Source organism: Carcharodon carcharias, chromosome 12 (assembly GCF_017639515.1).
Source record: "Carcharodon carcharias isolate sCarCar2 chromosome 12, sCarCar2.pri, whole genome shotgun sequence".
Classification (NCBI taxonomy): domain Eukaryota; kingdom Metazoa; phylum Chordata; class Chondrichthyes; order Lamniformes; family Lamnidae; genus Carcharodon; species Carcharodon carcharias.
Window position 1 is genome coordinate 56,580,512 of NC_054478.1, and position 20,614 is coordinate 56,601,125.

The 20,614-nt window shown below is 39.9% G+C and overlaps 1 protein-coding gene across 4 annotated transcripts in view; it reads left to right on the forward strand.

Moving 5' to 3' along the window:
* Window positions 1–20,614, forward strand: part of osbpl11 (oxysterol binding protein-like 11) — a 102,768-nt gene that overhangs the window by 66,896 nt on the left and 15,258 nt on the right. For 3 of the 4 annotated variants that reach the window (XR_005944616.1, XM_041201606.1, XM_041201607.1), the window contains 4 exons: window positions 1,489–1,632; window positions 5,726–6,218; window positions 12,173–12,359; window positions 17,651–17,833. Coding sequence is in view for 2 of the 4 variants with exons in the window: in XM_041201606.1 (XP_041057540.1) it covers window positions 1,489–1,632; window positions 5,726–6,218; window positions 12,173–12,359; window positions 17,651–17,833 (1,007 nt within the window). In the remaining 2 variants the exon portion in view is untranslated. Of the gene's footprint in view, window positions 1–1,488; window positions 1,633–5,725; window positions 6,219–10,778; window positions 10,948–12,172; window positions 12,360–17,650; window positions 17,834–20,614 lie in introns of those variants that run through there. The other variant, XR_005944617.1, reaches the window with a different exon arrangement.

A 20,614-nucleotide genomic window follows, 5' to 3' on the forward strand; every position in this document is an offset into this window, starting at 1 on the left:
CCACTATTTGCAATCTATATCAATGATTTAAGTAAGGAGACTGAGTGTAATATATCCAAATTTTCTGATGCTGTAAAGTTAGTTGGGAAAGTAGGCTATGAGGAGGGTGCAAAGAAATACAGACCGGTTAAATGAGTGGGCAAGAACATGGCAGTTGGACCATTATGTGAGAAAGTGTGAGCTATCCACTTTGGTAGGAAAATAGAAAAGCAGAATATTTTTTAAATATTGAGAGACTGGGAATAGTTGGTATCCTGAGGGACCTGGCGATGCTTGGACATAAATAACAGAAAGTTAATATGCAGGTACAGCATGTTATTAGGAAAACAAATAGTCTGTTAACCTTTATTACAAAGCAATTGAATGGTTAGATTAAAGAAGTCTTACTGCAATTATATAGGGTCTTGGTGAGACCTGCAGTATTGTTTGTAGGTTTGGTATCTTAATCTAAGGAAGGATATACTTAACATCGAGGGAATGCAACGTAGGTTCACTGGACTGATTCCTGGAATAATGGGTTGTCCTGTGAAGGGATATTGAGAAGCCTAGGCCTGTATTCCCTCTAGTTTAGAAGAATGAGAGGTAATCTCATTGAAATATAAAATTCTTAAGAGGCTTTATAAGGTAGATGCTGAGATGATGTTTCCCAGGTTGGCGAGTCTAGGGCTAGGAGTCATTGTCTCAGGATAATGGGTTGATCATTTAGGACTGAGATGAGGAGAAATTTCATCACTCAAAGTTTTTTGAGTCTTTTGAATTTTCCAGCCTTGGCAGCTTTGTAAGCTCATTCGCTGAGTATTTTCAAGACCGAGCTTGGTAGATCTTGGGGTACTAAAGGAACCCAGGAACTGCAGGATATGCGAATAGTGCAAGAATGCAGAATTGCAGGAGAAAATAGTCATGATCTTATTGAATGATGAAGAAGGCCCAAAAAGCCAAATGGCCTTCTCTTGCTGTTAATTGTATGTCAATTTTGTTTAATTATATGCAGGAAAGGACATTAATTGGGGTTTGAGTTGAACATATATAAGGAGAGACTTACTGAAACTGTGGTGTTGTTGAATTAGAAGGTGTATGCTTGTAATGTTTTGCCCTGTAAGTAAATGTAAGACTGAGTAAGTATTGGTTCCAGTATCATCCTTCACCAACTGGCTTTCTGGAATAGAATGTTGCTCCTATTTCTTATTGCGTAAGTTCATGATCACACTGCTTTGTGCCTTAATCATGCAAGGAAGTTTGCTATGCATACTAAGAACTATAAATGCAAAATTTTTTTTGTAAACTTCTAAATGAAATGCTATAATTGGACTTAACTCCTAGAGCCTGTCATTCAAGACCCAGGAGCTCAAACTCTGGTTTCTTTGGTAACTTCTTCATACTGCTGTGTGAAAACTGTGCAAAAGACTGATAAAGGATGTGTTTAGAATCAACTTTATAATAAAAATATGACTCTGGTAATCATGTTTGCCAACATAATTTTGTCTTTAGGAGCCTGAGAAAATAAATCCAGATGATGAGATAGAAGATGCTTTTGAGAACAATGAGGAAGATGATGTTGGAGTTGTAGAAGAGCAGCGTAGTGTAATATTGCACTTACTGTCTCAGCTGAAGCTCGGTATGGATTTGACACGAGTAAGTGCATAGTATTAAAACTAGCAGTATGGTAAGCATAACAATTTGTAATAACACATATATTTATAATTGTCCTTCATTGGTTGTAAAGTGTTTTGAGACATCTGGTGATATTGTGTAAGAAAAATTAATATAAGACTTCATTTTTTCTTTTATTTCAAGTATGCCATCATTAAGTATAGATGGTTTTTAGGTGTGATTGTTTTAGTTCCCATCTGCTAACCTTTTTTAAAAAAATTCTTAGTAATTTTTTTTTGAAACCAAAGGTACAAAATTCCCAAATACATCTTCTTTCTTGCTTTAATCCCCTAAGAATAGAAAGAAAAGGTTTGTTTCCAGCATACTTCCCCACACTTCAACTGGGTAATTAGGGTGTTCTGATCACAAGAGGCATTAAATAACCTGATAACATGTTGGAACTGAGCGTTAATAACCTTAGAACATTAATAGTTCAGAGAGTTTTCTGAGTCTAACAGCGCAACTAGAGTACTTCCAATTTAGTAATCAAAATTACTGAGCCATCCTGCATTATTTAACTGTTAATTAATTACTATTAAATTTAGTAATCCATAAAGTAAATTTTCTTCCTTGCTTGCATTCTCTTCAATGTCCAAGCTTCTTAAATAGTACCAATGATTCTGAGCCCAGAATCAAAGAATTTGATTATACTAAAAGGCTTTCTGCAAACGTATAATTTATTTACAAGTTCTAGATTAGAGGCTTTAAAAAAAAAATGAGGAAACCAAGGTGATGAAATCATTGTGCACCAGTAAAGTTGAGAAAGTTTGAAGAGAAGAATTGTTAGGTAGTGACTAGATCAATGATATTCACTAGAAAAATAGTGAGGCCCTATTGGCATATCGGGAAATCTTAATCAGGCCTCAAATAGAATTTAAAATAATACTTATAGATTCATTGCAATTTATTTCTTCAAAAAGGCATCTTGATATGTAAAAATGATTATAAAAGGTAACCACATTATTAATTCTATGCAGTACGCCAAGTGTGATCTAGCCAAAATCTATATACATTGAGCATAACTGCACTATCCCTTGTTTAGAATTTCTAATAATGTTCTTAAAAAAACATGATAAACAAAAATGTGGTAAACAAAAATCACTTTCCACAAAACATGTTATAAGGGTGGGTTAGGTTCTTGACCTGTAATTTTTATATTAAAAACTTATTGGCTGCCTTAAACCTAACTGGCCCAAAAATTCCCTTAATAACTTACTAACTCTTCCAACAATGCCTCACTGTTTCTGCCTTCAGCTCAGCACTTCTACCATCTTGCCACCTTTCTTGACTTGCCATTTCCATTCTTTCCCCTCCTACTTGACGACCCTTCTTCTTGCCACTTCCCCTCGCCACTTCCCTCCCTGACCCTCTTACTCCTCTAGGCTCGCCAACAATCTCTCTTGACTCGCCGCTTCCCTCCCTCAAACCCTCACTGTGAGTGAGGGCTTGGGAGAGGGACAGCAAGAGAGTGGAAAGCAAGCAAGGGAACGAAAGAGGCTGTGGGTGGGAACTTCGGCAAGTGGAAGGGAAGCAGCAAGCTGGAGAGGCACTTAGTGAATAGCACTGGACTGGATGAACCAAAACCTGAATTTCCCTAAATCCACCTGCCCCTAAATCCTATAATATAAACAGTGAATACTCACCAGATCACCCAGTATCTGTGGAGAGAGAGTTAACAGGCTGAATTTTAGCATCTGGGATGTGGGAACGCAAATCCTTTCCTATCGCCATGCCGTTTTGCCAACCACTGGAAAGTTGCATTATAGGGAGATGGTGATGTGGTGATGGTGTCACTGGTCTAGCAGTCCAGCCCAATGGCTTGAGGTTAGGGGTTCATAACATACCATGGCAGTTGATGGAATTTAAATTCAGTGCAGTGATGATATTTCTCCTGGCTGCAGAGGTCTAGAACAAGGGGTCACAGCCTCAGGGTAGCCATTAAGGACTGCGATGAGGAGAAATTTCTTCACTTGGAGGGTGGTGAACCTGTGGAATTCTCTACCACAGAAGGCTGTGGAGGCCAAGTCACTGAATATACTTAAGGATGAAATAGATTTCTAGACACTAAAGGCGTCAAAGGGTATGGGGAGAGAGCAGGAGTATGGCATTGAGGTAGAGGATAATGTAGAATGGCAGAGCAGGCTCAAAGGGCTGAATGACCTCCTCCTGCTCCTATTTTCTGTTTCAAAACTCTGAGAATCATAGGATCAAAGAAATGCTAAAGATGAGAGGAGTTCTGTAGTTTTCCAATCAGAATAGGAGATGATGAAATAACTTTCATTTCAACACCAGTTGGATATAGAAAGGTGGGAGCACATCGGGTGGTAGCTTAGAGCTGGGACAAAACATTCAGAGGAGTACTGACCATTATCCTCCTCCTGCTCAGGTACCATGTGCTAAGAGGGTGTTGGCGACCATGGACTTCCATTGGATTGGTCCATGATTATGCTTGGCAACTTACTGAGATGGTTTGCTGCTGCCTTCTGTAGTATGGTTGACCAGGAAACATTCCCACTTTGGGCATACTAGAAAGATTTACAGGCTGATAAGCAACCTGTTTGACCACGCTATGAATGCATCTTACATGGCCATCAAACCCTTAAGTGGGACTTGAGCATGGAGCTTCTGGCCAAGAAGTATAGATGCTACCACTGCACCACAAGACCTCCCATTGACCATTATAGCACTGCTAAAAGATACAAAGGAAATTGCAACAAGGGTAGACAAGAGACAAAGATTGCTCCAATTGGGAGTTGGAGGTAAGAGCTTTGTTTAGAAGGGTTAACTAACCCAGCTGTGAAAAACAATGTTCCAATCCTGAGAGTTAAGAATTCTTATGTTGAAAACAAATCTGTGGCACTAAAGAGGAACTAAGCTTTTTACCGACATCAGTAGAGAGAGAGAGACGAAAGAGACCCAATTAAGTTCAGAAATGATGTCAACAAAAAGGTGCAAAGTGAAAAAGGATAAAGGGTAGACCATTTAAAGCCAAGTCAGCAGTTGTTGTTTAAAGTTATGAAAGGTATTAAAATTTCTGAAGAAGCAAAAGAAATTGAATTATCACTGATCTATTGAAGCACACGGAAGAGGTTCAAGAGAAATACATTCCTCTTGCATTTCAAACAGACGTTCAAGTTTGAGCTCTAAACTGTTGATTTATGTTGCTTGTGTATTTTTTTAAATCTCTTAACACAGTGAGTTATGCTATTTTGTTCACCCACTAACTACTATACCACAGGAGGAAACAATGCCTTGAACTTCAAGCTACATGCAAGTGGAGAAGCTAATTATGTATTTGTTGAGGCTTGCAAGTTGGGACAGCATCCTTGACTTAGGAATTCAGTCATGCTAATTGATTTCCAGTTTCTGTTGGCTGATTTACCTTGAGAAGGAAAAACAGGTCTTTGTTGAGAACATTGCCATCAATGAATTGATTCGGGATGGAAAAGGAAGGAAGAATGCATTTATAAAGCAAATTGTTTTTAAATACAATACACACTGGATTTAACATTTCACACTTGTAACAATGCAAAAGGCCCCCAGACTGCAAAATATAACAGTTATATGGATATTTTAATAATAGCCCTGATGAAGTAAATTAAGATAAATGCTTTCCACTGGCAAACGGAAGTCAATAATTAGAGGACAGAGATTTAATATAATTGGCATAATAAAAGAGATGAAAGTTTTTTTGTACACAGCAAGTTGTGATCTGGAGTGCATTACCTGGAAGGGTGGTGGAAACAGATTCAATAGTAACATTCAAAAGGGAATTGTAATATTTGCAGGTCTATAGGAAAGAACAGGGGCATCGGACTAATTAGATAGTTCTTTTATGTGACACCCATGATGGGATAAGTGACCATATTCTGAGCTGATTTAATGAGGAGCTATGCAATGTGACTTTGTGTAACTAGCGAAGGCACTCAAGAACGTGAAGAATCAAGATAGGCCAAATGGTTTCCCTAATCATCCTGTATAGTGCCTATTTGCTAATTACCATTTTGTGAAATTTCACTGAATTGAGGGTACATTAAGGGTGCATTTAAAATGTACTTTTCTGCATCTGCCATAGGTGGTTCTTCCAACTTTCATACTGGAAAAACGTTCGTTGCTGGAGATGTATGCAGATTTTATGTCCCATCCAGACCTCTTCATTGCTATCACAGATGGTGCTACCCCTGAAGAGAGGATGATCTGCTTTGTTGAGTATTACCTCACCTCATTCCATGAAGGCCGCAAGGGAGCCATTGCTAAGAAACCATACAATCCAATTATTGGTGAAACATTTCACTGTTCATGGAATATACCAAAAAACACAATAAACAATAAATCATCCAATACCTCATCGCAGAGTTGTCATCAGAAGACAAAGTGTTCTGATGGGACAGAGGGAGGAGGCCAGTCAGACTATCATTTAAGATTTGTGGCAGAGCAGGTATCCCATCATCCACCTGTTTCAGGATTTTATGTAGAGTGTGAAGAGAAAAACATGTGTGCAAATACACATGTATGGACGAAAAGCAAGTTTATGGGCATGTCCATTGGAGTTGTAATGATTGGAGAAGGTAAGGATGCAGTTGCTTCTGTCTTGAAGAATGAGAGAAGTGGGTGATATAATGGAAACTTTGTTATCTTATTAAATTTAATATCCACAGGTTCGAAATATGACCAGACTGGGTACAGTTATGAAACAACAAATTTACAGTAATTGGGTTGTGAGCTTTAAAAAAAAATTGAGTTCAGTTTAAGTTTAAGGTTCATGGCTGGTATGAGAAACTGATGCCAATAAAATTGTCATACGGAGTTTTTACATGATATAGTATTTGATTAGAAACTAAAGCTAACTCACCATGATGATCCTTGATGGCACAGTAAACTACACACGTTTTGCTCCAAGGAGCGGCATAATGTAGATTGGCACCTGTAATTTTGTCAGAGAAATCCAAGGAAAGAATGTGAGTGGTCATGACTTTTCTAATAGCCTTCTCTCTCTCTTAGGAGTAGTGCAGAAGCATTCTCAAGTACAGTGACACTCAATTAACAAAATTGTGAGGAAGAGTATTATCAAACAATGACCAGTTGCTTTTGTGGGTAGCAGCAGATTCTTTGTCCAAGCTACTGTCTGAGCTTTTATCCCTTATGTAAGTTCTTGAGCCACCTTGGAAATGGTCCAAGAACAGCTTAGTCCACCTCCCCTCTCTTTGGAATGGTATTAACCTTGGTGAAGAGGTCTAAAGAGAAAGACATTTTGCTTGTTTAAGTCACATTGATTGTCCATTGAGACTATTACTTCCCAGCTGAAAACATTTACATTCCTTTTACTTATATGTCCAAGGAAAAAGTGCTGTAACTTGACTTGTAGCACAACAATTATCTATATTGAAAACATTAATACTACCCAGAAGCTTTAAACTAAACCTTCTATAAGAGGAAGAAATCTAGCAACTTCAGATTTTGTGTTACATTACCCAAGTCACAGGTTTATGATTGACTCCTGAACAAGAGATGTGTGGTTTAATATGGTTCATGAGTTGTATCGATTTAGTTTAACACAAATATTTTTTTTGTGAAATATTAGATTTCTGATCAACATAAATAACTAGCAATAAGACTGAAAAGTGATTGTTGTTCGAGCTTTATGGGTTGATGAATAGATCGCACTATAATATTCTGATGAATCAAAACCCCTGGCGTATTTCTGATTTAATGTTGTCCTGACATAGGAAATGCCTTCTGTTCCCATATCAGGAAGTCATTAATGACGATTCCCCTGTGTCATATTGCACTTTTCTCATCTTCAAACCTTACAGGATGTATGAAAACAATAAGTTTCATACATTTGATAATGATATTAGTAAATTACTTAAGAAGGTCATGGTTTCATTTTGAAGTTTAGTTGGTTTTAACCCACTTGAGGTTTACTATTATAGTTTGTGGTTTGGTTGAATTTTTTGATTGCCTTGTTACTTGCTTTGCTTTATTGAAAGCTGGTTTCTTTGATATTGTATTTTATCAAAAAGAGGCGAAGAGTCTGCAGTATTTTGCATGCTTAGGTTTTCAAGGTGAATCTCCATTATGTTATGTGTATATATATATATATATATATATCTGCTTAATATAAATATCAATGTTTAAACTAGAGTTATAATTTTCATTCAGTTATTATGAGCTTTGCATTTTCGAGTTTATTAGATTCACATAGTCTTCATTTCCATATCCTTCATTTCAGCATCCTTTACATTCTGTAGGATCAGCCAAGTTGTCATTGAGAAAAATCATAAGGACCCAGTCTCTTTAAGATATGTTTGTACATTACCTATGTGACTATGCTATGTAAATGAGCCCCCCTAAGATGGTAGTCAGTTCTGAACACTACTGTCCAACAGAACAATTTCTATCATTGCTGCATTCAGAGTTTTCATATCATGTAACTTGAAAAAGCAAGTCAGCATTGCACTTTCATCTACTTTGCTTACAAATGATGTAATTCCTTCAGGTAATAATCATTTTTGAGACTTGAGCACTGTGTGAATTCCACAGTTACTGCTGAGATTCATGAATTTTGCCTTTGTTGGCATTTCTAACTCTAACTGACCTGACATGGCTGTTTGTCAGTTGTACCTGGAATTTGCTGCCTTTACTGCAGGTGCAAGTAGGATCTCTTAGGACAGGGTTCACCAAAAGAGCCAACCCTGTGTCTTGACTTAGCCAATGCAATGCTTTGATGGTGTAACTGAGAAGCGATACCTGAAAAGTTTGTTCTCCTGGCGCATCAGCATTGTGTGATCATGACTCTTTTTCACATTTGCTGTTTGATAGTGCCACTTGCTGTTACAACATATTACTGCATAAGAAATTATGCAATTTTCCCGAGGACACGCTAGGTCTTGAGCATCTTTTATTTTAGTTTTGCTGCTGGGATTCAGTCCACAAATCTCTCTCTTATGAAATGGCAATTAACTCATCTGTTATTGTTACCAATTTGATTATGCCCTGAAGTAAAGTTATTGGGGCACTGGAGCATTCCTAGATGTTATGCCACCCCTTCATGTTTTGTAGAGACATTTTCTTTCCATCCTTGTAGACTGCTAGGGTGTAGTGGAGCAGAAAATGCTTCAATAAGCAGGTGAGGTCCAAAATAAACTGCATATACAGAGATTTTACAAGCCTCTTTAGATTGTGTATATTGCAACAGCAACCAATCCTGCAATAGTCTGCTTGGTGTAATTGAAGCCCAAGAAGGGACCCTCTAAGGACAGAAATTCCATGTTACTACTTGTGGAACTATGTATAATGAACATCACTGTATCAATAGTAACTTGCTACCACCCTCAGTGGTACAATTCATTCTCCAAGCGTCATCAGAAATCTTGTGTATGCATTTCTGAAGCTCTAGACCATGCTTATAGCAATGTTTGATATGAATGAGATTCTGCTGGTGTGTTGTAAATGCCAGCAGGAGAGCTTCAAGACTAATGATTACTCAATATGGCACAAGTCACCTTGGCCAAAGACACTGGCAAGGTCTTTAACCCTTTTGAATTCCTGAATCAGGAATTCAGTAATTACTTCTGTCAACGTCCTTCAAGCAGGATGTTTGAAAAAGCCCCACCTCCTGACAGGCTACCTCAACCATTCAGCAATTATGCCATTTTGACATTACTATGTGCATCCCAGGTGAGGCACCAATTTTTTCTGTCACAACCCTGTGAAGAACCATTACATCAGATAAGTGAGTCAGGGAAACAGTAAAGGAGCTTACTCCTTACCAAGGCTGGTGGAAATGAGCATTCAGACAATTTGCCAAACCCAGCTTTTGCAAATATTGCAGTTTTGCTGTACTGTGCTGCCAGAGAGGAGCCTGAAGTTAGAAGGAAGTCGTGAGGCTGTCGGGTCTGAGGCAAGGGCTGACAGGCTGCAAAACTGTGTCCAGAACAAAGCCCAAAATGGTGGCATTGGGACTGTGCCCCTTTTTTGAGAGGAGGATTGGGCATGAGGTTTGCTCGGGTGAGGAACTGTCAGGGCAGCAGTATTTCAGTTTTTTTAGAATTGTAATTGTTGAGGGTTAGAAAGGAGAACAACACAAGCACTCAAGAAAATCTAAAGGCTGCATAAGTATTATGAAGCTTTGCACTTTGGCCCTCTGAATATTTTAATTGCCTGTTGAATATAATGAGCATGAGTAGATATCTTGGTGAACATCCTTTTATGCATATAAGAGACATGGTCAACTAACCCAGCTCTCAAAAGCTTATTAGGCCTTCTATTTACTCTGCCAAAAACTTGTGTATGCATCATTCAAAGTTTTGCTGTAATTATATTATTACATGAAAGCTGCACTCTTGATGACACTGACCATGTCTAGCCAAGTCATTTAAGCCCCTACACCAATGGTTGATTTGTCCTCATTTTGTAAGTTATGATAACTGTATCATCCCCAACTTGTGCTATCAAAATTTAATCTTCTGCAGCAAATACTGTTTTTTTCTACTCAACCTTCACAAGGATAGGCTTGGTTGTAGCTTTGTATATGTGGATGCTAAATGGACCTTCTGCTTCCATGTAGATAGAACCAAGTCAATTTGAAGAGCTGGGCTTCTGGTATCATGTAGATCTCAAGTCTCTAAGTAAAGATTAACTGTAGCTTATATAATTTTATCCTGTTGCCAATTTCAGGCAGGAAACCTTTCAGGAAATGATAATTCCAACACGTCTTGTGCTACATTTTGAGCCAGTTATATTTATGCTTTAAGTCGCTTTAGACAGCATCTGCAGTAGTGCATCTGAAAATAGTCCTTTTACCAAAATTGGCTGGACTTAGCCTGGAGTTAAGAATGGTCTTTTGATTTGGAAAACCTGTTCTAGCTACATATATTTAGTCTGAACCTGAAGCCCGTGCCTACTATGTGGCACCACTGGGTTAAGCTCCTATGGTATGTGGCGGATGTTAGAATGAATATCTACCAGTGAGGTTATCTTTCATTCTTTGTAGTTTCCTCCACGTACCAAGGATCGGCTGATTCAAATCCTTCATTCCCATTTCCTTGAAGGGTATTTAAAATCCATGTTTAAGCTAAATGTATGTCTGTGTTGACAATTTCTTTGTTCTGCTCCCTCTGGTTAAGAGCTACAAAGTAGCCCAGGGAGGTGCCTTTATATGGCGCAAGAAGGGAAGATCACATGATGTCAAAACTATCTTAAAGGGCCCTTGTGATTTTCTCTGTTGACAACCTGGGCTGATCCTGCGGTATGTGGAGGATGCATCCTTTTGAAGAATGAAGAATGTCATTCAAGGTAGGGAATTGCTTTCCCTTTAATTCAGTCATTATCCGGTAACTTGTGTTTCGAATGTTTTTTTCCTTCTCAAGGCAGTGACTCATACTGGGTTGTTTACGTTGGAACCAGTAGACTGCTTGATTTTAGATATGAGTCTAGGTCATGAATACTGTGTCGACATAAAAATTCAGTCTGGACCTTTCCTCAATCAGAATCCAAATAATCATATTATTCATGAGGGGTTATTAAGAGGACAAATCATGATTGACTTCCCTTTCACCTCAAATCCCTGCAATTAGTTTGGAAATGCTGAAGCTACTTATAGTGCAGGTCACTGCCTTGACTCCAATTCCACCACCCCCACCTCAAAAAAAAGAGAAACTGACACCCATCAGGCAACAGTATAGATCAGGGGACGAATCTGGGGCTTTCCTGTATGACTTGGTGTGCATCATATAGTGCACAAATCCCCGTCCCCTCAGAACCATTGGAGAACTGTTTATTCAATAATTAAAATTTGGGCTCCGGATAATGAATGAACATAGCTTAATGGAATGTGCTGGTGTTTTCCAGTAGCTACTTGTATGACACCTGATTTTTTTTTCTAAATACTGCATTCGAAATTATTATTATGACACATGCATTTTGAATTCTCATGATACCCTGTAAAGAAATATTAGATAGTCATTAATCTCAATTTGTGCATGTAATAGTTCTAAAATAGTTATCTTCTTCTATAAGAATATATAAAACAATTTGGACCAAATGCCCAACATGCTTTTTATAGGTTGCTTTTCCGTTTGATAATATGCAAGCCAATTTATAACAAACAAATTGCTAATAATACAATGTTCTGAGCTTGCATTGAAGGCTACAAACCATAGACTGAATTTATTTGTATGGTATCTACTCTAACAGTGTACTGTTGTAGCAGTGCCTTTTCAAGTGATGCAAATGAAAATACTGTAAATGATAAAAGCAAAATACTGCGGATGCTGGAAATCTGAAACAAAAACAAAAATTGCTGGAAAAACTCAGCAGGTCTGACAGCATCTGTGGAGAGAAAGACAGAGTTAATGTTTCGAGCCCTTATGACTCTTCTTCAGAAGTCTGAAGAAGAGTTAAAAGGGCTCAAAACATTAACTCTGTCTTTCTCTCCACGGATGCTGTCAGACCTGCTGAGTTTTTCTAGCAATTTTTGTTTTTGTTTCATGTTGTAAATAAATATCTTTTTGCCATTTAGGTCTATTGTGCCTCTTGGAGCATGGAGAGGAGTACACATTTACCCTTCCTTGCGCGTATGCTCGTTCCATTTTGACAGTTCCTTGGGTAGAACTTGGAGGAAAAGTTAATGTCAACTGTGCAAAGACAGGTTACTCTGCAGCTATAACTTTCCACACAAAGCCATTTTATGGTGGCAAACTTCACAGGTACAGTTATCCCTAGTTACGTGCATCAATAATCTTATGGTAACATTTACACGCAATAGAAGTGTATAGAATTTTAAAGCTTTCTTTTAAATGTAAAGAAAATTGCACAGCAGATAAAAACACATTGAAATATGAAGTACAAATCTGTAATAAAGTGAATACTCAGGAATATACAGCACAAAAACTAGTGTAGATTCTTTTTAGACAATGACTAAAAGACCAAAGTGATAACTATAAAGTGTTTTACTTTCATTCTGCAAAACTGTTCTGTAGACATTTGGATTTCAAATTTCTGAAACATCTGTTTTGTTCTATGATTGCAGCTCCAATAACAGTTTGTATTTAGCATAGAACAATATCCCAATTTGGCTGATAGAGGTTGGAATGGATGAAAAACTTTAATGAGGAAAGTGAGGAGAATGCTTTATTAAAGTCATGGGCTTTAATAAAACCAAGCCAAAGTGAGATAGAGAGAAGGGGTTTCAAATGGGAGTTTCAGAGAGTAGAGCCATGACACTCAAAAGCTTTGCTACCAAGGCAGGATGTTAGGAGAGGTGATGTACAGAAAGCCAGAGTGAGAGGGCCAAGGAGTCGCAAGGCTCTAGGAGGTTGCCGAGAAGAGATGGGGAGAGTATGGAGGCATTTAAAGAAGAGGACTAGAGTTCCAAATGCTATGAGTTGGGGATTAAGAGCCCTATATAGGTGAGCAAGGATGGGGAGGATAAGTGAGCAGAACAGGTTGTAGGCAACTGAATTTGATATGCATTAGAGATTATGGAGAGTGAATGATCAGAGTTGGCAAGCAGGATGTTGAAAAAAGTGTCTCAAGGTGATGCATGGTTGAGGGTTTCAATAGAGGTGTGTTCTGTTGAAGAGATGAAATAATTGATCTGGTGGGCAATAGGATTTAGAGTTTGAAGCTCAACTCTGCATTGGATAGGTTGCTAAGCAGCCTGGGCAGGCAGATGAAGTCAGTGGCAAGGAAATAAAGTTTATGGTAGGGGTTGAAAATCATGACGTTAGCCTCGCCTGAGATCAGTTGGAAAATTTTTGATTCATTCACAACTTGATGTCAGACAGACAGGAGCCTGATGGCATTGATATGATGGAATAAAGTAATGGAGCAATAAAGCATTCTCAAATACACATGAAAATTGACCCCCTCTCTTCAGAAGTTGTCAGTGAGAGCAGCATGTGGGTGATGAAGACAAGATGGTTATATCCCCTTGTCCAAGACTTGACACCGGCGGAAAATGTTTCTGTCTCACGACCCTGTCAATTTCTTTCAAAATTCTAAAAACATAAAACAAGTCGTCCCTTAACTTACTATGTTCCAAGGAATTCAAGCCTAGTTTATATAATCTCTCCTCATAATTTAACCATTGGAACCCTGGTAACATTCTGGTGAATCTGCACTGCACTCCTTCCAGGTCAATGTATCCCCTCTATAAAGTACAGCACTCAGTACTGTACACAGTACTCATAATGTTGTGTGACCGAGGCCTTGTGTAGCTATAGAAAAATTTTCCTTTTCTAGCCCTCTAGATATGAAGGCTAACCTTCCGTTAGTCTTTAATGCTGCCTTTCATCCAAAAACACAGTGTCATTTTCCACTCATATGCTGATATCTACCTCACTACCACCTCTCTCAACTCCCCCACTGTCTCTAAATTGACTGACTACTTGACTGGCACCCGTTATTGGATGAGCAGAAATTGTCTCCAACTGAATATTGTCTTAGGTCCTTGCCACAAGTTTCATCCCTTCGCTGCTGACTCCCTCCCTCTCATTGGCTGAGGCTGAACCACCATGTTTGACTCCGAGAAGTCCTTCCAACCACAAATTCACACCATTGCTAAGATTGCATATTTCAACTTCATTGACATCATCTGACTCCCCTTTCTCAGTTTATTTGCTGAAACCTTCATCCATGCCTTTGTTTCCTCTAGACTTCCAATGATCTCCTGACTGGCATCCCATCTACACCATCCATAAGCCTGAGGTCACCCAAAACTCTTCTACCTGTATGCTAACCCATGCCAAGTTCACCTATCACACTTTTGCCTGCTTACCTACGTTGGCTCTGTTAAGAAAAGCCTAATTTTTAAAATTCTCATCCTTGTTTCCAAATCCTTCCATTGTCCCACCTCCCTATCGCTGTATCCTTCTCCAACACTACAACCCTCAGATATCTACACTCCTCTATTTCTGCCCTCTTGATCATTCCTGATCTAAACCATTCCATCATTAGCCACTGTGCCTTCAGATGCTAAGTCACTGAGCTCTGGCATTCTCTCTCTAAAGTTATCTGTCTCTTCCTCTTTTCAGACTCATCTTAAAATCTACCTTTTTGATTAAGCTTTAGGTCATCTATTCCAATATCTCCTTATGTAGTTCAGTGTCAAATTTTGTTCCAAAAAATTCCCATGAAGCACCTTGAGACGTTTAATGTGTTAAAGGTGCTATGTAATAAAAGTTGTTTTCTTGTAGCTGACTATGAAATTTTAGTGATCTGTCCATGGAACCTTAAATCTCTTTCAACCTCCAAACTTGGCTATATGCCTCTCTCTTATGATATCTAAGCCATTAATAAATATGGTGAGTAGTTGAGTCCGCAGCATATATCCTTGCAGAACACCACTTGTCACTTCTTTCCAATTCGAGAACAGGGTCATTGTCCCTACTCCTTTGTTAGAGTCAGAGAGCAGTTACAGCACAGAAGTAGGCCATTCAGCCTACTGTGTCCATTCTATTGAAGAGCAGCTCAGCTAGTCCCATTCCCCTATCTTTTGCCCCGACCCTGCAAATCTTTTCTATTCAGATAATTTTCTCATTCCCTTTTGAAAGCCATGATTGAATTTGCCTCTACCACACTCTCGGACAGTGCATTCCCGATCTTATAAAAGTTTTTCCTTGTTGCTTTTGGTTCTTTTGTCATTTACCTTAAGTCGGTGGCCTCTGTTTCTTGACTATTCTGACAATGGGAACAGGTTCTATCTATCTCATAAGACACCCGATGATTTTAACACCTCTCTAAAGTCACCTTTCAACCTACTGTCCTCCCAATCTATCCATGTAACTGAAGTCTCTCATACTGGGAACCATTCTCATCAATCTTTTCTGCACCCTTTCTAATGCCTTCACATTCTTCCATAAGTGTGATGCTCAGAATTGGACACAATACTTCAGTTAAGGCTGAACCAGTGTTTTATAAAGGTACTCGATAATACCTGTTTTTGCATTATGTATCTCCATTTTAAAATCCCTGAGTCCTGCATGCCACTTTCTGAACCTGCTCTGCCATCTTTTGTACACAAAATGCCAGGTGCCTCTGTTCCTGCACCTCTTTTAAAATTGTATCCTTTATTTAATATTGCCTCTCTTCGTTCTTCCTACCAAAACATATCACTTTACACTTCCCTGCATTAAATTTCAGCTGCCCACATGTCCACCCATTCCGCCAACTTGTCTATGTCCTCTTGATATCACTTTCCTTCCTACAGTCCACAGCACTTCCAAGTTTTGAAATTGTGCCCCTGCACATCCAAGTCAAAGTCGTGGATAGAGATTGAGAAAAACAGAGGAACAAATACTGACTGCTGGGAATCCTCATTGTTATTTCCTTCAGACTGAAAAGCAGCCATTCACTATTACTTTCAGCTTCCTGTCACTCAGCAGACTTCGTACTCATGCTGCCACTTTCCCTTTTATTTCAACTTGGGCCAGAAGCATCCTGACCTGAAAATTCTCTTGAACATACTTCAGAAACTTCCCTTTGTACAATTACTATCTCAGTCTATATTAGGATAATTAAAGTCCCCCATCATAACTGTATCGACTTTGTGCTCTATAATTTCCTTGCAAGTTTATTTCTTTACATCTTTCCCAACAGTTGGTGCCTTATAGTAGTGTATATATACTATATACACTACTATAAGTAGTGTAATGATACCTCTTGTTTCTTAAATCTAACCAAATGGATTCTGTCCTTGACCCTTCTCTTTCCAGCAGTGCAATATTCTGCTTAATCAAAACTGCCACCTCTCCTCCTTTCTTTTCTATCTTTCCTGAACGTGTTATCCAGAAATATTTAGTAATCAATCCTGTCCTTTTTTAAGCCAGATCTTTGATGTCACCCTGACATCATATTCTCACATGACTATCTGTGCCTGCAGCTCACTAATCTTATTTACCACTCTCTTTGCGTTCACAAACATGCATTTAAACCTAATTTAGACCTTACTACATTTCCTTTTACTCTGATCCCATATAATACCTGAGTATTTCTTACTATAATGTTTTGAATCCTCTAATTCTTGGTGCACTTTGTTTTTCCTCTTTAATGTTACAACCTGGTTCCTATCCCCTGCCAACGTTGTTTAAGTCTCCCCCAACATTACTAGCAAATCACCCCACAAGGGCATTGGTCCCGGCTCTGCCTATTTCTGTATTCACTGGTGTGTATGGTGTGTGTGTAAAAATAATGGAAAATGTTTGCATAAGCTTGTCACACTGTAATTCCAGCCTTCAACCAAACTGCTTTAAACCTACCTCACTTATTCCATTTAGTCATTTGTCCTAGTGTCTCATTGTTTGGCTTAGGTGTCAATTTTTGACTGATTACACTCCTGTGAAGTACCTCAGTATGTTTTAAGATGTTAAAAAGGCCATATGAGTGAAAGTTTTCATTAAGATGGAGAAGTGGTTAGAGATGTGTCTGTAGTTTGGGAAGGATGAGCGATTCTAGAATGGACATTTTGAGCAGGGATAACAGTAGCTTTAAAAGGGAGAATGACAATTGGAGGGCAAAGGGAACTATTAACTAGGTCACCAAATATGGAGTCTGATAAGTTAGAGTCTGGTAGGATCTGTAGAGTCAGAGGTGAGTCTCCTGAAAGAGTTGTTCCGTGAGAGGATGATTGGGTAAAAAAAGAAACTGCATAACTACATGGGAATTGGGAGTAGCTTGATTGAGGGGCTGGGCAGATCACACAGATCACAAGTGGGAAAGGAGATAAAAGCCAAGGCAAAGGCAGTCTGTCTAAGTTTTGGAGACTAAAATTAATCTGCTCCATCCATTTGACCGAGAAGTAGATAGAATTATGTTTGACAGCTGAAGAAGATGGGTGTTCAGCTGGTATTTCATTCTTGCTCCTGGATATTTTGATTGTCCATATTCATAGCATAAGAAGAAGCTGGAACTGAAGTTGCTTTTTAGTTTACTAAATTCTGATGGATTATATTCCAACACATTTTTATGTGATGTGGAAATGTGTAACTTCTTTCTTCAGGGTGACAGCTGAAGTAAAACACAATTTAACGAACACTGTTGTGTGCAGAGTGCAGGGTGAATGGAATGGCCTGCTTGAATTCACTTATAACAATGGAAACAGTAAAATCGTAGATGTAACTAAACTTCCTGTCACAAAAAAGCGAGTGCGACCAACTGAGAAACAAGGCCCCTTTGAATCCAGGTAAGGAAATTAATAATGCTCGGTATTCAGCATAGTACATAGAACCATCATTTCTGATACTACAATAATGTTGTCCAATTTGAAATTACTGACTAGCCACAGACACAGCTATTGCCACATGCATCAATTTTAGTAGAAAACACATTCACAATACAGGTAGGTGTTCTTCACATGCATATTTGCATGACTCAATGTGAAACTTTGCAGTCTTTCCTCTTCACCCAAGTTTCAATTCTAGCTTGAATTTTTCAGACATAGCACATCTTAACGCAGCTTCTCGATTTGGTCCAGCAGTTGTGATTGATACTTTGACTTAATTGGAGAGTTTGCTGAGTACTGAGTCTTGCAAGATAGGCCAGATCTGCCCCTGCTTTCCAATGTAGTTAGATAGCATTTTATCTTTGCTACGACATGCCTTGTTAGAACAGTTCATTGTTCATAGTCCTTGCTTTTTCAATAGCCCTAGATCAGTTATTCCACAATGGTAGCTCCACACTCCATTCAATGTTGATGATGTTTACCTGGTGATGATGGCCAGTATTTTGAGTGAATGGACAAAACTGTCGCAAATGGACTTCAATCTAGGCAAATGTGAAGTCATCCACTTTGTTCCCAACAAGGATAGAATAGCAAAACAAAAACAGAATTACCTGGAAAAACTCAGCAGGTCTGGCAGCATCGGCGGAGAAGAAAAGAGTTGACGTTTCGAGTCCTCATAGCCCTTCAACAGAACTGAATGAATATTAGGAGAGGGGTGAAATATAAGCTGGTTTAAGGTGGGGGGGGTGGGGGGAGAGAATTGGGGTGGGGTGTGGTTGTAGGGACAAGCATCAGTGATAGGAGCAGATAATCAAAAGATGTCACAGTCAGAAGAACAAAGAGCTGTTGAAGGTGGTGATATTATCTAAACGAATATGCTAATTAAGAATGGATGGCAGGACACTCAAGGTATAGCTCTAGTGGGGGCGGGGTGGAAAGACTAACAGGGCATAAAAGATATAGATTTAAAAATAATGGAAATAGGTGAGAAAAGAAAAATCTATATAAATTATTGGAAAAAACAAAAGGAAGGGGGAAGAAATGGAAAGGGGGTGGGGATGGAGGAGGGAGCTCAAGATCTAAAGTTGTTGAATTCAATATTCAGTCCGGAAGGCTGTAAAGTGCCTAGTTGGAAGATGAGGTGCTGTTCCTCCAGTTTGCCTTGAGCTTCACTGGAACACTGCAGCAGGCCAAGGACAGACATGTGGGCAAGAGAGCAGGGTGGAGTGTTAAAATGGCAAGCGACAGGGAGGTTTGGGCCTTTCTTGCGGACAGACCGCAGGTGTTCTGCAAAGCGGTGGCCCAGTTTACGTTTGGTCTCTCCAATGTAGAAGAGACCGCATTGGGAGCAACAAATGCAGTAGACTAAGTTAGGGGAAATGCAAGTGAAATGCCGCTTCACTTGAAAGGAGTGTTTGAGCCCTTGAACGGTGAGGAGAGGGGAAGTGAAGGGGCAGGTGTTGCATCTTTTGCGTGGGCATGGGGAGGTGCCATAGGTGGGGGTTGATGAGTAGGGGGTGATGGAGGAGTGGACCAGGGTGTCCCAGAGGGAACGATCCCTACGGAATGCCGCCGGGGGGGCGGTGAAGGGAAGATGTGTTTGGTGGTGGCATCATGTGAGTTGACGCAGAGACTTCTTCCTACCTCTCCCTGGACCATGACCCCACCACTGAACATCAAGCCATTGTTTCCAGGACTGTCACTGACCTCATCTCCTATGGCGATTTTCTTCCCACACCTTCCAACATGATAGTCGCCCAACCTCGGACGGCCCGCTTCTACCTCCTACCCAAAATCCACAAACAGAACTGTCCGGGCAGACCGATCATGTCAGCCTGTTCCTGCCCCACGGAACTCATTTCTTGTTATCTTGACTCCCTCCTCTCCCCTTGTCCAGTCCCTTCCTACCTACATCCGTGATTCCTCTGACACCTTACGTCACATCAACAATTTCCAGTTCCCTGGCCCCAACCGCTTCCTCTTCACCATGGACGTCCAATCCCTCTGCATCTCCATCCCCCACCAGGATGGTCTGAGGGCCCTTAGCTTCTTCCTCGAACAGAGGCCCGAACAATCCCCATCCACCATTACTCTCCTCCGTCTGGCTGAACGTGTTCTCACACTGAACAATTTCTCCTTTAACTCCTGTCACTTCCTCCAAATAAAAAGTGTTGCTATGGGTACCTGCATGGGCCCCAGCTATGCCTGTCTCTTTATGGGGTATGTGGAACATTCCTTGTTCCAGTCCTACTCTGGCCCCCTTCCACAACTCTTTCTCCGGTACATCGATGATTACTTCGGTGCTGCTTCATACTCTCGTCGGGACCTGGAAAAATTTATTAATTTTGCTTCCAATCTCCACCCCTCCATCATTTTCACATGGTCCATCTCTGACACTTCCCTTCCCTTCCTTGACCTCTTTGTCTCAATTTCTGGTGATAGACTGTCCACCAATATCCATTACAAGCCTACCAACTCCCACAACTACCTCGACTACAGCTCCTCACACCCCACTTCCTGTAAGGACTCCATTCCATTCTCTCAGTTCCTTCGCCTCTGTCGCATCTGTTCTGATGATGCTACCTTCAAAAACGGTTCTTCTGGCATGTCCTCCTTCTTCCTTAACCGAGGTTTTCCACCCACGGTCGTTGACAGGGCCCTCAACCGTGACCGGCCATCTCCCGCGCATCCGCCCTCACGCCTTCTCCTCCCTCCCAGAAACATGATAGGGTCCCCTTGTCC